Consider the following 15,883-nt stretch of genomic DNA (forward strand, 5'->3'; position numbering starts at 1 on the left):
CATCGGCAGAGGGACACGACTGCTGTCCCCACCCAGTGGCCGCTCCTGCCGGAGGCTCACATCCACCTGGCACTCATTTTGTGCCGGGTGCCTTATACCCACGACCTCCTTGGATCCTCACTCGCGGTGGGTGCCGTGAGACAGGCATCGCTATCCCCATTTTATTTATTTTTATTTTTCAATATATTTTTTATTGATTTCGGAAAGGAAATAGCCTGCACGCCCCCCCACTGGGGGGATCAAGCCTGCAACCCAGGCATGTGCCCTGACCAGGAACTAAACCATGACCTCCGGCTTCAACGCTCAACCACTGAGCCACGCCGGCCGGGCGACTATCCCCATTTTACAGATGGGACCACGAAGGCCCGGAGCGGCAAATCTCCTGGTCCACGATCCAGAGCCAGGCCTGGCCATCTCAGAAGCCTATGCCCCGCCCACCGCAGCCGGCGGCACCTGCTCCCACTCCTGCTTCCGTCCCGGGTCCAGGACCCCCGCCCTCCATCCCTCCTGCAGCCCAGGCCGCCTTCCGGTGCTGGCTCACCTGTGGGTCCTTGCCCTTGAAGCCGCACTGGTATTTCCTCTCGGCGTCTGCGCTCCACAGCAGCTGGGGAACGAGGCAGCAGATCAGTGTGCATGTAGGAATGGAGGGTCCAACACCCCCACCCCCCCAACTCCTTTCCCCTCTCTGTTTGCATCATTCCCGGGCTCAGGAGGTGAGTCATCCAGTCCGCCTTCCCCACTGCCATCCTCTGCCCAGCTCCCCCAGCGCCGGGGGGGGCATCGCCTCTCACCTCCTGGTACTCCCCGCCGGGCAGGAAGCTGGCGCTGCTGTTGAGCGCGAAGAGGGCCTCTCGGGCCCCCACGTACAGGGTCTCCCCGTCCCGGCTCAGCAGAAGGGCCGTGTAGTTGGAGACGTCTTCAGCCTGGAATCTGAAGAACGGTCGCTCTTCAGAGTCTGGGGAGAGGAAGGTGGACATTAGCCGGGGGCCGCCCCTCCCGCAAAACCCCACTTTCTCGAACAACCAACGCAGGCCGGCAAGGCAGTGGGTGGCAAGGGGACCGAGGACCAGGGGATCAGGCTTTCAGGGAGCAGCATTCCCGCCTCGCAAACGTGACGCAGGAAACAGAGGCGCGAAGATGAGCGGGGAAGAATGTTAATTGTATAAGGAAAAAAAAAAAAATCAAAACCACCTCCGTGTCCCAGCACAGGGGGCTGGGTGTGAAAATCAACCCTCATACTTCCTGGGACACAACACAGCAGCGGGTAGAAATGATGCTTTTTCAGAAGCTACAGAACAGGGGTCCTCAAACTTTTTATTTTTAAAAAATATATATTTTATTGATTTTTTTTACAGAGAGGAAGGGAGAGGGATAGAGAGTTAGAAACATCGATGAGAGAGAAACATCCATCAGCTGCCTCCTGCACGCCCCCCCACTGGGGATGTGCCCGCAACCAAGGTACATGCCCTTGACCGGAATCGAACCCGGGACCCTTCAGTCCGCAGGCCGACGCTCTATCCACTGAGCCACACCGGTCAGGGCATCCTCAAACTTTTTAAACAGGGGGCCAGTTCACTGTCCCTCAGACCGTGGGTTGGCCGGACTATAGTTTAAAAAAAAAAAAACCAACTATGAACAAATTCCTATGCACACGGCACATATCTTATTTTGAAGTAAAAAAACAAAACGGCAAAAACACCCGCAATGTGGCCCGCTGGCCGTAGTTTGAGGACGCCTGCTCCAGAAAAACAAGCGAAGTTTCATAAGAAAGGCATGGTCAAACTACGACGGGAACTGCCCTAGCCGGTTTGGCTCAGTGGATAGAGCGGACCGAAGGGTCCTGGGTTCGATTCCGGTCATGGGCATGTACCTTGGTCGCAGTCTCCTCCCCGGCCCGGGTCCTAGTCAGGGTGCGTGCAGGAGGCAACCAATCGGTGTGTTTCTCTCACATCGGTGTTTCTCTCTGTCTCTCCCTCTCTCTTCCACTCTCCCTAAAATCAATGGAAAAATATCCTCGGGTGAGGATTAAAAAAATAAAATAAAATAAAATGATGGGAACGAAAATGCAAAGTGATGGTGTTTGAGCCCGTGTCAGAACACAAGGAAGGAGAGGGATTTCACACTCTCCTTTGCGAGGCATCAGACCCAGAGAGGAGGCCTGGCAAGCACAACCCCCCTCCCCCTCGGCCCCTCAGGGACCGCGAGGACGTATGGAAGACGTATGGCTGTTAAACAGGACATTCATGTTCTCAACCTTGACCTCAGGAGCGTACGACAGACAGACACTGACGCTGGGGACGAGGGCGGTTAGGAAAGTGGAGTCTCTCTCGTCCTCGGACAGCAAAGGGCCACAGGATTCCGTCAGCAGTTACGGGGAACAAGGAACTGAGGTTTGTGCCTCGTAATTTTAAACTGCGCCCTAGCTGGTGTGGCTCAGTGGATAGAGCGTCAGCCTGCGGACTGAAGGGTCCCGGGTTCAATTTCCAGTCAAGGGCACATGCCCAGGTTGCAGGCTTGATCCCCAATAGGGGGCCTGCAGGAGGCAGCCAATCGATGATTCTCTCATCAATGATGTTTCTCTCTCTCTCTCTCCCTCTTCCTTCCTCTCTGAAATCAATAAAGATATACATTTAAACTGCAAAGGTAACCAAATTAGAGTGGCAGGAAATGTTTGGAGGAGGTGGGGAAGGGTCTGAGTGCTAGACAGCCTTTATTTCTTGCTTTTTCAAAAAAATATAGTTTTATTGATTTCAGAGAGGAAGGGAGAGGGAAACATCCATGATGAGAGAATCATTGACCGGCTGCCTGCTGCATGCCCCCTACTGGGGATCGAGCCCACAACCCAGGTACGTGCCCTGACCGGGAATCGAACCGTGACCTCCTGGTTCGTGGGTTGACGCTCAACCACTGAGCCACACTGGCCGGGCTGGACAGCCTTATTTTTTTTCAGCAGCAAATCAGATAAGCCAAGAAATAGGGATATAAGCATTTTGCTTACCTATACAGAGAAAACCACTGTGTAACAAGAAGTGTAAGTGAAAAGGGTTGCCCCTCTTTTTTTTTTTTTTTTTAAATATATTTTATTGATTTTTTACAGAGAGGAAGGGAGAGGGACAGAGAGCTAGAAACATCGATGAGAGAGAAACATCAACCAGCTGCCTCCTGCACACCCCCTACCGGGGATGTGCCCGCAACCAATGTACATGCCCTTGACCGGAATCGAACTTGGGACCTTTCAGTCCGCAGACCGACGCTCTATCCACTGAGCCAAACCGGTTTCGGCAGGGTTGCCCCTCTTAACCAGGCCTGGGGCTGTGGGATGAGTGAGGCAGTTGCTGCTTTTCACAGCAAGTCCTATACTTAAAAAAAAAAAAAATTATGTCCATGTACCTTGATAGAAATGTCAACTATCTTTCATTGTTAGAGAATATGCAATGACAAGGAAATACACTAAGGACATACCCCTAAGTGAAACTAGGTTATAAAGTAGTTCGTCTTGCTAGATTCTCTTTTTTTGTATATGGGAAAGATACAGAGAAAAAAATCTGGAAGAATGAATCACTGAAATGCTGAAGAGTGGGTAGCCCTGGTAGGATTACAGGGAATTTCTTTTCCTTTTTCACGTGTTATCATTTTTTGGATGCTACAGATTGGACTTAGGTGATGCACAAAGAATGCATCAGAGCCCTAGCTGGTTTGGCTCAGTGGATAGAGCATTGGTTTACACACTGAAGGATCCCGGGTTCGATTCCGGTCAAGGGCACATGCCCGGGTTGCGGGCTCGATCCCTAGTGTGGGGCGTGCAGGAGGCAGCCGATCCATGATTCTCTCTCATCATTGATGTTTCTGTCTCTCTTCCTCTCTGAAATCAATAAAAAATATATATATATTTCAAAAGAAATACATTAAAGAGGAGTACCAGGGCACTGTTTGTGCTCAGAGTGACTAATGGGTTGGCAGTGAAATTATTCTAGAAATTCTAAGCAGCTGATATGAAAAGGAAAACACGCAGAGAGCAGCCACCCTGCCCAGCCTCCGGCACCTCCTCACTGCCCAGTGGGTCATGACCACGCACACAAATGCGGTCTCACGAAGCAGAGGACACGGAAAGGCCGGCCACATGCCAACAGAGCAGCTGGGGAAAGGGCGTCGTGGGCGTTTCCACGGTGAGCGGTTTTACATACCCCCGGCCTGGTTCCAACAAGAGTGAGAAAAACACAAAGGAAAGAAGGTAATGAAACATAAACACTAACATCGGGAGCGGAGGGGAGGGGAAAAAAAGAAACAAATCTGAAGAAAACATCGACACCAGAGAGGAAGGACAGATTCCCATAAGCAGGCCATAGGTCCGCATACATTTAGTGCCGAGCCTCCCAGTGGCCGAGGAGAAAAGGGAAACGAGGCTACCTCATCCTCACTCTCCAAGAGGAGGAACTCATACCAGCGGCAAGCCTCCCGCCTAGAACCGGAGTCGGAACTGGGTTGCAGGGGGCCATTCACTGGGGAGAGTCCTGCCTAGTGTTCAAGAGCCCCGAACTCTGCTGCCGAAACCACGCAGGGCAGCTGTGGTCGGCGACGGGAAGGCCTCTCTTTAAACTCCTAAGTCCAGCGTCACATTCCCGACTCCTTGCCACTTCCTATGGGCACTCTACACACGGGGAGGCCCGAGGGGAGTTTCCAACACAAACCCTCCCGCCTCTCGCAACCGAAACCTCCCAACACTCTGGGTCCCAATGATGTTGCTCGTGCTTCAGGCCAACGAGCCGAGGAGCTGACCTTTCTGTGCTCCGTGCCTTCAAAGAACCGCCCACCCCCCAAGAGTGCCCTCCCGTTGGCCACCAGAGGTCCACTCGGGAAGGTGCCATGCTAAATGTGTCGTAGATATTGACTCTTTGCATGCGCGCAACATACCCCAGGAGGTAGGGACTGCTATTCTCCCCACTTTGCAAACGAAGAGAGATGAAAGCTCAGAGAGATGAAGCAACACACACAAAGCCACGCCGGAAAAAAAAAAAAAAAATGAGTCTGCAGGGGGAGGCAGGCGCAGGAGGTCTCCTTCCTGAACCCTTCCACAGTCTGCAAGCTGCAGGGTGTGGTGGCCACATCGCCCGGGAGATTTATGTATTTATTAAGTATGCGAGTGGCCCGGTGCACGAAATTCATGCACATTAAAAGGGGATTAATTAGAGGAAATATTTTAATATTGCTATTTGCCCTTTCTCTATAATAGAAGTGTCAGTGATGAAAGAAAATGAGTAAAATGTATATGAAAACCTCCCTCCTGTCAGAGTCTGGGGCGCGCGGCGGGACCCAGAGTCAAGTCCCCGCCCACCCGCGTGCGCCTTGAAATTCCACAAAACCCAGACCTGGCCGGCCCCACCCCCATCAAGCCCCACAGGGTTGGGGGGCGCAGCCTCAGGTCCCTCATCAAGCCCTGTTGGGTGGGGGGGGGGGGGCGCGCAGCCTCAAGTCCCCAGGCCCCAGCGTGGAGGGCGTGGCCTCAGGTCCCCCCGGCCCCAGCATGAGGGCATGACAACCACTTTCGTATTAGCTCTTTATTATATAGGATTTTCATTGACTTCATAGAGGAAGGGAGAGGGAGAGAGAGAGAGAGAGAGAGAGAAACATCAATGATGAGAGAGAATCACGCCCCACCACGCCCCACACTGGGGATCGAGCCCCCAACTCGGGCATGTGCCCCGACCGGGAACCGAACCGTGACCTCCTGGTTCATGGGTCGGCGATCTGCCACTGAGCCACGCCGGGCACTCCAGCTCCAATGCCGTGGACCTGGGACGGGGCCTAAAAATGTGCAGTTTTACAAGCTCCTTGGTGATTGTGGAGGAGAAGGCCCAAGGACCACAGATTGAGAAGCACATAAGGTCCTCCGTAGGGCAGTCAGTCTACAGGTCACCTCCCTCAGCCTGGGATTTCTCGTATGTATCACGGGGATAACGCAGAAAACGTAAAACTCACAGCAGCCGCATGCGGAATCCGTGAGACCAGGGCAAGGGGCTGGCATCCCTCCCGTGTCCTGGGAGCAAGGGCTGGCCCTAATGTGCGCATGCCCGCCTGCCTGCAGAAGGTAACTTAAGTCTGGGCAGGAGCCGAAACCGGTTTGGCTCAGTGGATGGAGCGTCGGCCTGCAGACTGAAAGGTCCCAGGTTCGATTCCGGTCCAGGGCATGTGCCTTGGTTGCGGGCACATCCCCAGTAGGGGGCGTGCAGGAGGCAGCTGATCGATGTTTCTCTCTCATCGATGTTTCTAACTTTCTATCTCTCTCTCCCTTCCTCTCTGTAAAAAATCAAAAACATATATATTAAAAAAAAATAAAAAAGGTCTGGGCAGGAGGCTGCTCCTGGCATCCGCCCAGATAATACAGAGATGTCAAAGGCCATCAGAGATAAAAGCTCAAGTCCAGGTGGCAGCTGGGCCTCACGCAGGCCTGGAAGGGAGGGGAAAGCTGTCAAGGGTCACGCAGACAGAGCGCAGCCGGCTGGAGGGGCAGCCGGGGAGCCAGCTGCTCATCCGGGTCCAGCCCAGCCCTCCACACAGCCAGCTGCCCCCAGGCCCCGCCCCTCCTCCAGGTGCACTGGAGCACAGGGACGTGGCGCAGGGACACCAATGCCTCGGGGAGCTGAGTGAAGGGCCCCTCACACCACAGCTTCCCACTCGGGCGGGGAGGGGGCACTCCTCCTGCGCCCCCTGCCCTGGGCCTCTCAGACTCAAAGTCCTCAAGGTCTTACCCCCCATGGTCGCCCTGCCCTGGGCTGGTTTCCTAACTGGAGTCCCAATGGGACAAATCAAGAGCCCTAGCCAGTGTGGCTCAGTGGATAGAGCGTCGGCCTGCGGACCAAAGGGCCCCGGGTTCGATTCCGGTCAAGGGCACGTACCTCGGTTGCAGGCTCCTCCCTGCTCGGGGCTCGTGCAGGAGGCAACCAATCGGTATGTTTCTCTCACATCGATGTTTCTCTCTGTCTCTCCCTCTCTCTTCCACTCTCCCTAAAAAAATCAATGGAAAAACATCCTCGGGTGAGGATTACCAAAACAAACAAACGAAAAAGACAACATACAAAAAAAAAAAAAAAAACCCAAAAAAACAAATCAGGAGTTCAGACTCTGGAAGCAGAGGCCTGGGTTCGAATCCTGCCCCTGGCACGCACGCGCCCTTGGCCACCAGGACAAGCCACTTAACAACGTCTTGCAGCCTCACTTTCCTTATCTGCCAAGTGGGGATAATAGCACCTCGCCTCACGGGGTTGTTTTGAGAAGGGATGAGATTACGCGTGTAAATAACAACAGACCTAATGAGCCGCGTTTGCTGACGGCTGACTCCAAACGACCGCGTGCACGCTACCCACCCAGCGCTGGCGCGGCGTCTGGCACACGACCAGCGCCCGAGTGGATCAAAAACAAAAGCCCAGAGCCCTGCAGGAAAATCCAGCCCGGTGAGTGCAGCCCGGGAGCGGGGTGGGGGTGGAGGTGGGGGGAGTGGGGTGCGGGGTAGCAGCGCCTCCCTCGTCCTCCTGCGTAATTAAAACACTGGCGCCCAGGGATGCCAACCCTGGCCTGCACCTGGTCACACACGGAGCCCCGGCCGGGCTCAGGGCATCAGCTCCGAGGCGGGGAGGTGCCAGCCACACGCGTGTGTGTGCGTGTGAGCTGGTCCCGGCTCCGTGGTGCTCCGAGTGACGGTCTCCCCCGAGTGGCCAGTGCCCGGGGGGGGGGGGTCCCCTCCAGAGTCACAGCACAGACGTCTGTGCGGGCCCTGCCTGAGCTTGCCCGTGTGTGTGTGTGTGTGTGTGTGTGTGTGTGTGTGTGTGTGTATGTCTGCGCCCCACCGCAGGACTTGTCCGTGCTTGTGTGTTCGCTCCGGGGTGCTGTTCGTGCAGAGGTGACAGGGACGGGGGGCCTGGGCGCTGTCCAGGGCTCCCTGGAGGCCGGATGGGGGAGACGTGAAGCTGGGCATGTCAGAGACACCTGCGGGGCCCCCTCCCCGACTCCGGGCCGGGTATCATCAGCAGGAAGTGATGAGGAGACAGCTCAGTCCCCGGCCTCCTCCAGAGGCTCACCTTCCCTGTGACTCAGCCGGAAGTGGGGGAGTCTCTGGAGTGAGCCGGGAATAGGATCAGCACTGCCCGCACCCCAGGAGGTCCCCACCCAGGCCAGCAGGGCCGTGACTCAGAGCCACGCCCCACCTTTCTCCTCTCGGTGGCTCCTGGCACCACACACGGCTGACCTGGCCCTCACATCCCGCCCTCCACAGGCCCCGGCAGGAGGAGGCCGGCGGCAGGTGCCGGCTTCCAGGGGAGTCAGAGCCGGGAAGGGTCCCCGGCGGGGGAGGCAGTCCCTTCTCCCTCAGCTGGAATCGCCAAGTCCCGGAGGGTCTGGGCCCCACCACCGTCCGGGGGAGCCTCCCAGATGCTCAGCAGGCGCACCCGCTCCCCAGGACTCACTCTGGACCCTTGGACCCGCTGTGCCAGCAGCGGCAGCAGCGCCTCTGGGCGGGGGTGCTGACTCAGGCACGAGGGCGGCCAGCGACCTGGACACACGTCCTCCCGCTGCACCGCCCAGCGCTGGGCAGGGCCGCCTGCTGGGCCGCAGGCAGTGGGCACACTCTGCCCTCACCAAACCAGAGCCAGGCAGAGTCCCCAACAGGGAAGTGGGGGGGGAGGTGGCTGTGCTAAAAGTCCTCCCCGTGGGCTGAGGTCACCGAGAAAGAGGCAGGAAGGCAAGGAGCCCAGCGCGTGGCATCCGGCGTTCCGGGACAGGTACACGAAGGTCCCTGCTATCGCCCCCACCAAGCAGGCCCTGCCAGCACCCCCAGGTGGCCCAGCCCCTCCCAGACCTCCCTGTGCCCATCTGGCCAGGGAGCCCTCACCCAGGACCAGTCATGAGCCCCATCACCTGGGAGCCTGCTCTCCCACCTCCCCGCCCAGGACCCTCCCCTGGGGGCTGACGGCTTCAGGACCCCTCTCTCCTGACGTCTCCTCTTTCCCTTAAGGAAATTGGGGCTCCCCAGGCATATACTCTCAACTTCCCGCTGCTCCCCGACTCCTCAGAGCCTGAGCTCTGTGCCATTAACCTCTGCCTCACAGAAAGCGGGTTCTTCCTTCAATATTTACCCCAGAAATATGCGTGCCTCCCTCCCTCCTCCCCTTTCTCAGCCAAAACCCTTCCAAGAGCCGGCGGCGCCATCTCCATCTCCCACCTCCCACTCACTGCAGCCAGGCCGCCGCCAGCCCCGCGCACGCCAGGACCCACTGCCAGAGCCCAGGTACCCGGGGGCACGGCCTCCGTGGCACGTGGCCGTGGCCCCGTGGAGGTCCCGTCTTTGGGTGTCTGCCACCCCAGCCTCAAGGTCACTTCCTGTCCCCCCCTCCCCCCCACACACACACTCCTGGGCCTCCCTCCCTCCCTGCGGTAGCACTTCCTAAGCACGTAGAATGACCAGCACCTGGCAAGGTCCTGGCAAGGTCGCCGTGACAACAGACGTCACCACCTGCATTTTTCAGAGGAGAGGGCCCAGGCTCGAGGCAGGTCACCTGCGCGGGGGCCCGGCTGCAAGAGTGGGGGAGCCGGGCTTTGAACCTGGGCTGCGGGCTCCAGGGCTGTGTTCTAACCAGCCTGCAGCCTTCTCCAGGGTTTGCCTTTTTAAAAAGTATTTTTTTTATTGATTCCAGAGAGGAAGGGAGAGGGAAAAGAGAGAGAGAGAAACATCAATGAGGAGAGAGAATCATGGATCGGGCTGCCTCCTGCACGCCCCACCCTGGGGATGGAGCCCACAACCTGGGCCTGTGCCCTTGACTGGGAATCCAACTGTGGCCTCCTGGTTCCTGGGTCGACACCCAACCACTGAGCCACCCTGGCTGAGCTCCAGGGTTCGCTCTTGAATGCCCTTGTTCCCTGGCTCCTGCCCTTGGCCCCCCGGGGTCCCCACACCCACGCCCAGTGCTTCACTGACCCGGACGCTGGTAACTCCCAAAGCTCTTCATCCCGTCAAGACCTTCCTCCGACATGCCACTGCGGGGCCCCTCCCTCCTGCCCCCCCCCACCCCCCCGCTTCAGCCTGGGGTCTCTGGGCACCACACTCCCAGCTGCCAACCTTGTTCATAGGCCAATGCCACTGTACTTCCTCCCTCCCTCCCTCCCTGTCACCCAAGGACATCCAACCCACAATCAAATCCTGCCCGTGTTCCCTGAGCAGTGCTTTCCAAACGTATTCCCATCACTGCGCCCCAAATCATCGTCGTACAGAACCCGGCCAGCACCCCCCACCCCGGCCCCTGCAGCAGCCTCGCCCAGCGGGCTCCGCCCTCAGCCCCGCGGCTCCGGCTCCACCGAGGCGAGAAGGCTCCAGGGGACCTGTCCCTGTCCTGGGTAAACCCTCAACCGTGCCCCACTGTCCAAGCCCCCGACTCACCAGCCCTTGCACGTCCCCCTCGAGTTTCAACTCAGTGACACCAAGGTCCCATTTCCCCTCTCGGTCTTTGCTCAGGCAGCGCCCCCACCTGGAAGGCCCTCCTTTTTTTTTTTCTTTTCTTCTTTTTAAAAATATTTTTATTGTTTGCAGAGAGGAAGGGAGAGGGAGAGAGAGAGAGAAAACATCAGTGATGAGAGAGAATCATGGATCGGCTGCCTCCTGCACGCCCCACACTGGGGATGGAGCCCACAACCCGGGCATGTGCCCTGCATGGGAATCGAACCGTGACCTCCTGGTTCATAGGTCGATGCTCAACCACTGAGCCACACCAGCCAGGCATGAAAGACCTACTCCTACTCATCCGTCAAGACTCAGTTTCTTCTACTCCTGAATCCCCAGCTGGGTGGGGGGTGCTGGCCGGGTTCTGTACGCGGATGATTTGGGGTGCAGTGATGGGAATACGTTTGGAAAGCGCTGAGCAGGGAACACGGGCAGGATTTGATTGTGGGTTGGACGTCCTTGGGTGACAGGGAGGGAGGGAGGAAGTACAGTGGCATCTGCGCCCACATTTCCCCTGCACACCTCCCCGATGCACTGGCCACAGTGTCATGATGATGGGCTTTCCAGCGATTCCATGAAGCTGACTGAGCCTTGAAGACCCACTATCTTATTCCTATTTTTTTTAAAATATATTTTATTGATTTTTTTACAGAGAGGAAGAGAGAGGGATAGAGAGCCAGAAACATCGATGAGAGAGAAACATCGATCAGTTGCCTCTTGCACACCCCCTACTGGGGATGTGCCCGCAACCAAGGTACATGCCTTGACCGGAATCGAACCCGGGACCCTTGAGTCCGCAGGCCGACACTCTATCCACTGAGCCAAACCGGTTTCGGCATATCTTATTCCTATTTATAGCCCACTAGAGCCGTGGTGTGCGAAATGTGTGCACGGGTGGGGTCGCTAGGCCTGGCTGGCGATCAGGGCCAATCAGGTTCCCAGTCTCCCCACCTCCTCCTTCCCTCACCACCTGCGCACCACCACTGCACAGCTCCCCCACCTCCCCACCTCCTCCTGCCCTCCGTCCACCGCCACCCACCCCCGGTTCCCCGTCCCAGCCGGGGGCCCAGCTCTAATCGGGCAATTGGGACCTGCCGACTGCGGGGAGGGACTGGGAGGTTGTCCATCAGCGATCGGGGCCTGTGGGCTGGGGGGCAGCTCCTGCGTTGAGCATCTGCCCCCTGGTGGTCAGTGCGTGTCATAGCGACCGGTCGTTCTGTTGTAATAGTCATTTAGGCTTTTTAATATAGATATTTGTATCACCTGGCCAGGTGAGTTCCAAGGAGTTGTTCGATTTGATAAACATCTGTTGATTGAATGAATGACTGACAAGAGTCCTAAGTCCCAATTCGGATGCTCCGGTCCAGGGAAGGGGCACCAGATTCAAAGGGGGGGCAGTCTGGCCCTAGCAGTATGGCTCAATGGATAGAGCATTGGCCTATGAACTGAAGGGTCCCGGGTTTGATTCCGGTCAAGGACACATGCCTGGGTTGTGAGCTCGATTCCCAGTAGGGGGGGCGTGCAGGAGGCAGACGATCAATGATTCTCTCTCATCACTGATGTTTCTATCTCTCGCTTCTTCTCCCTTCCTTTCAGAAATCAATAAAAATATCTCTTTTTAAAAAGGGGGGGGCAGTCTGGAGGCCCTGAAGCCTCACGCTCGCACTGTCCCTACTCTGCCCCCTCCCCAAAGCACCGAACACGCTGTCCTGGCTGGAGTCCCAGGGTGCAGACGGAAGTGTGACAGCTAAAGGCACTGCGGGGAGGCAGGAGAGGCCACAGGGACCGGGAGGCCCATGCCCGAGTCCTGACTTGAGTCCCCAAAACCAGCTGTGCAACCCTGGACAGGCACCTGCCCTCTCTGTGCTAGGAAGACCCAATACATGCAGCCCTGCTCCCAAGGCTACAGAGTCACCAACAGCCATGCCCTAGCCATGCCCCCCCACACCTCGACTGCCTTCCTTCCTCCCCACCTCTGCTCCGAGGAAACAGCCGGCACCTGCTAATGGGAGGGGGGCACGGCCTTGCCAGGTCTTCGGAAGGGCTGAAAACCTGCATTTGTACAGAAAACTTCCCGAGTGTTCAATATCGGTGACCGCTGCAAGTTTTTCGAAAACACTTGGAGGCCAAACAAAACACATCTGCAGCTGGGGCCCTGGCCCGCTGCCCCCGGGGTGCCACGCCTGCTGGAGAGTTTTGCATCCGTCCGCCACGCACCCCGTGTCCCTGGCCAAGGCTGCTGGGTTGGCCCTGTTTCCGACCGGGCAACAGCATCAGGGGCCTCAGCTGGATCCGAGTCCCATCCAGGGTGTGACCTCGACAGGGCTCTTTCCCAGAGGGAAGTACCTAGCCTGTCCGTTATTCAAGGCTGGGGCTAGGTTTTTGGCACATTTCACAGGAGACGCAGGAGGCACCCGCGCTGATGGAAGGGATGTGGCTCTCGTGGCAGCCAGCTGTGGCTCACGGCGTGGGCCCCCAACCTTTCTGGCTGTGTGACCATGGCAATGTGAATCGACTTCTCTGAGCCTCGGTTCCCTCCCCTGTGCAAGATGGAACCACGCCGCCCCCCCGCCACCCCCACGGGCAGCGCCTGGCACACCGTGGGCCATCCTGGGAGGTCTCCTCTCCCTTGGCGGGTAGCGTCTGTCTCAGAGGATGGGCAAGCGGTAAGACGGGGGGCAAAAAAGAGGCGGCGAGTTGGTTCATTCGGCCCCTCTCGCTCCTTCTTTTTTTTTTTTTAATCCTCACCTAAGGATAGTTTTCCGTTGGTTTTTTAGAGAGCGTGGAAGAGAGAGGGAAAGACAGAGAGAAACATCGACGTGAGAGAAACACATCGATGGGTTGCCTCCTGCACGCGCTCTGACCGGGGCCCGGACCGGGCAGGGAGCCTGCAACCGAGGTCCGTGCCCTTGACCGGAATCGAACTCGGGACACTTCGGTCCGCAGGCTGATGCTCTATCCACTGAGCCACACCGGCGAGAGCCACTTGGCCCCCCTCTTTAGGAATTCTGATAAAATTAGGTTTCTGTCTACTGTCCCCCCGCCCAAGACCCCCTCGCCACAGGACCCCACCTCTCCAAACCCCACTATGCTATCAAGATGGGCTTCTCAGAGGACCCACAAGTGCAGACCAGAGAGGTCCCAGGGAGACTGGGTCGAGCAAGATGTCTTTGACAAAAATACTTCCGCTCTCTGAACCTCAGCTATCTGATCTGTAAAATGGGGATAATTGCACCTCCCAGGCAGGTGGATACAAGACAACTGAAGCCTGGGGCCCCCCGAAGCTCTACACCTGTTACCCGCCTTCTCCCTCCTCCCGAGCACTGAACGCCGGGCACAAAGTATGAGAACACTGTCTGTGCCACCTAGGGGCCGGAGGACTGGCTCCTGACTTGTAGTGGGGATGGTCACCCAAAAGCGGTGGCTCAGGAGGGACTAGGGAGCCCGGCCGATGTGGCTCAGTGATTGAGTTGTCGCCCTATCCACCAAGAGGTCGCGGTTCGATTCCCGGTCCTGCCCGGATGTGGGCTCCATCCCCAGTCGGGGGTGTGCAGGAGGCAGCCAACGGATCAGTGATTCGCTCTCATCATTGATGTTTCTCTCTCTCTCTCTCCCCCCTCTCCCTTCCTCTCTGAAATCAATACAATTACGTTTTCAAAAAGTAGAAAAAGAGTGACCAGGGCGTAACAAAAAGAGTTACCCAGTGGAGCAAGCCGACGTTACAGGGCGAGGAGCAGAGAAAAGGCGTGTTGCCTTGGGAAAGGCAGGAGATGGCATGACGGGACCTCAGGTACATGTCCCAAGACAGCCGCCTCTGTGTAAGCCGCTCTCCACCCTGTGCGCAGGGTAGCGGGCCAGGACGGGGAGGTCAGAACGCGAGGAGGTGGGGGCAGGGGCCAGCTGGGGGGGCGCAGCAGGAGTTGCTGGGGGAGCAGCAGGCCTGCCTGGACCACCTGCACCTCAGGAGTCTCATGTTCTGTTTGCTCCTCTTCCTCCTCATCCCCCTGGGAAGGGTCATATCAGAGCCCTGTCCACCCATCCTGAATATCCATGGCGATGGCGGGGGGGGGGGGGGCGGGGGAACAGGGAGGGGAGGGTACAGGCCCTAAGAAGGGGACACAGGAAGGAGTGATTGACAACACGACCCCAGCCCCACCTTGCCTCCAGGCCCCGTGCCACCCCGCCTCTCTAGTCTGGAGGAGGAGCGAGCAGGTGTATCCAGATGTGCCCCCAAAGTTGTGCAAGCTCAGCGCTCACAGGCATTTCGACACCCAGCGGAGCGTGGGTCATGCAGAGGGCAGAGTGGAGCCGGCCGGCAAGGGGCAGGGAGGAGGGCGGCGCAGCCCAAGCCCCGGCAGAGGAGGCAGGAGGAAGAGCGGAACCAGGAGCACCTGGAAAGGGGACTAAATGAAGCATCATCACCTCTGCTTCTCCCCCAGGGCCATGGTGAGGAAGTCTGCACCACTTCCTGCCCGGCTGGCGGCCTTAACACCTCGCAGAGGGCCTGCATCCAGCCGGGCTCAGACAGTGTCTGCCCAGTGAATGCAACAACCTCCCCAGGCTAGGCAGGCAGGAAATTCCCACCACGGGAGCAGGAGCCGCTGCCTGTGTGTGTGTGTGTGTGTCCTATATAATAAAAGCCTAATATGCTAAGTGTCCGGTTGTCCATTCAACCAATCAAAGCATAATATGCTAATTATATGCTAAGGCTGCTCAACCGCTCGCTATGACATGCACTGACCACCAGGGGGCAGATGCTCCAACTGGTAGGTGAACTTGCTGCTGGGGTCCGGCTGATCGGGACTGAGCGAGATGGGCCTGACACGCCCTGGAGCCCTCCCGCAGTCCCTCCCCAGCTGGCCAATCTCCTGTGTCCCTCCCTGGCCCCGATCGTGCACCAGTGGGATCCCTCGGCCTGGCCTGCGCCCTCTCACAATCTGGGACCCCTTGGGGGAAGTCAGAGAGCCGGTTTCAGCCCGATCCCACAGGTCGAGGGACCCCATTGGTGCATGAATGCGTGCACTGGGCTTCTAGTATATATATATTTTATTGATTTCAGAGAGGAAGGAAGAGGGAGAGAGAGAGAGAGAAACATCGATGATGAGAGAGAATCACTGATCGGCTGCCTCCTGCATGCCCCCCACTGGGGATCGAGCCCACACAACCTGGGCATGCGCCCTTGATGGCATCAAACCAGGGACCCTTCAGTCCGCAGGCCCACGCTCTATCCACTGAGCCAAACCAGCCAGGGCTTCTACTGGGGATGCCGCACGTGCCAGGCAGCGCGCCAGACTTCACATCCATAAACCCCGTGAAGGTTCCTGTTACTATTCCCATCTTGCCAATGTGAAAAGGGGCCTGGAGGAGGCGGGAGCTCACCCGGCTGTGGCGGCTCCGGGG

At 57.6% G+C, this 15,883-nt stretch overlaps 1 protein-coding gene across 3 annotated transcripts in view; it reads right to left on the reverse strand.

The window, feature by feature from the left end:
- SEMA4B (semaphorin 4B) overlaps positions 1 to 15,883 on the reverse strand; it is a 48,369-nt gene that overhangs the window by 12,035 nt on the left and 20,451 nt on the right. For all 3 annotated transcript variants that reach the window (XM_054713266.1, XM_054713267.1, XM_054713265.1), the window contains exons 3-4: positions 792 to 955; positions 542 to 604 (exon numbers count right to left, since the gene is read on the reverse strand). In XM_054713266.1, coding sequence (XP_054569241.1) covers positions 542 to 604; positions 792 to 955 — 227 coding nt within the window. The remainder of the gene's footprint in view (positions 1 to 541; positions 605 to 791; positions 956 to 15,883) is intronic.

The sequence above is a fragment of the Eptesicus fuscus genome, chromosome 25 (genome assembly GCF_027574615.1).
Source record: "Eptesicus fuscus isolate TK198812 chromosome 25, DD_ASM_mEF_20220401, whole genome shotgun sequence".
Taxonomy (NCBI): Eukaryota; Metazoa; Chordata; class Mammalia; order Chiroptera; family Vespertilionidae; genus Eptesicus; species Eptesicus fuscus.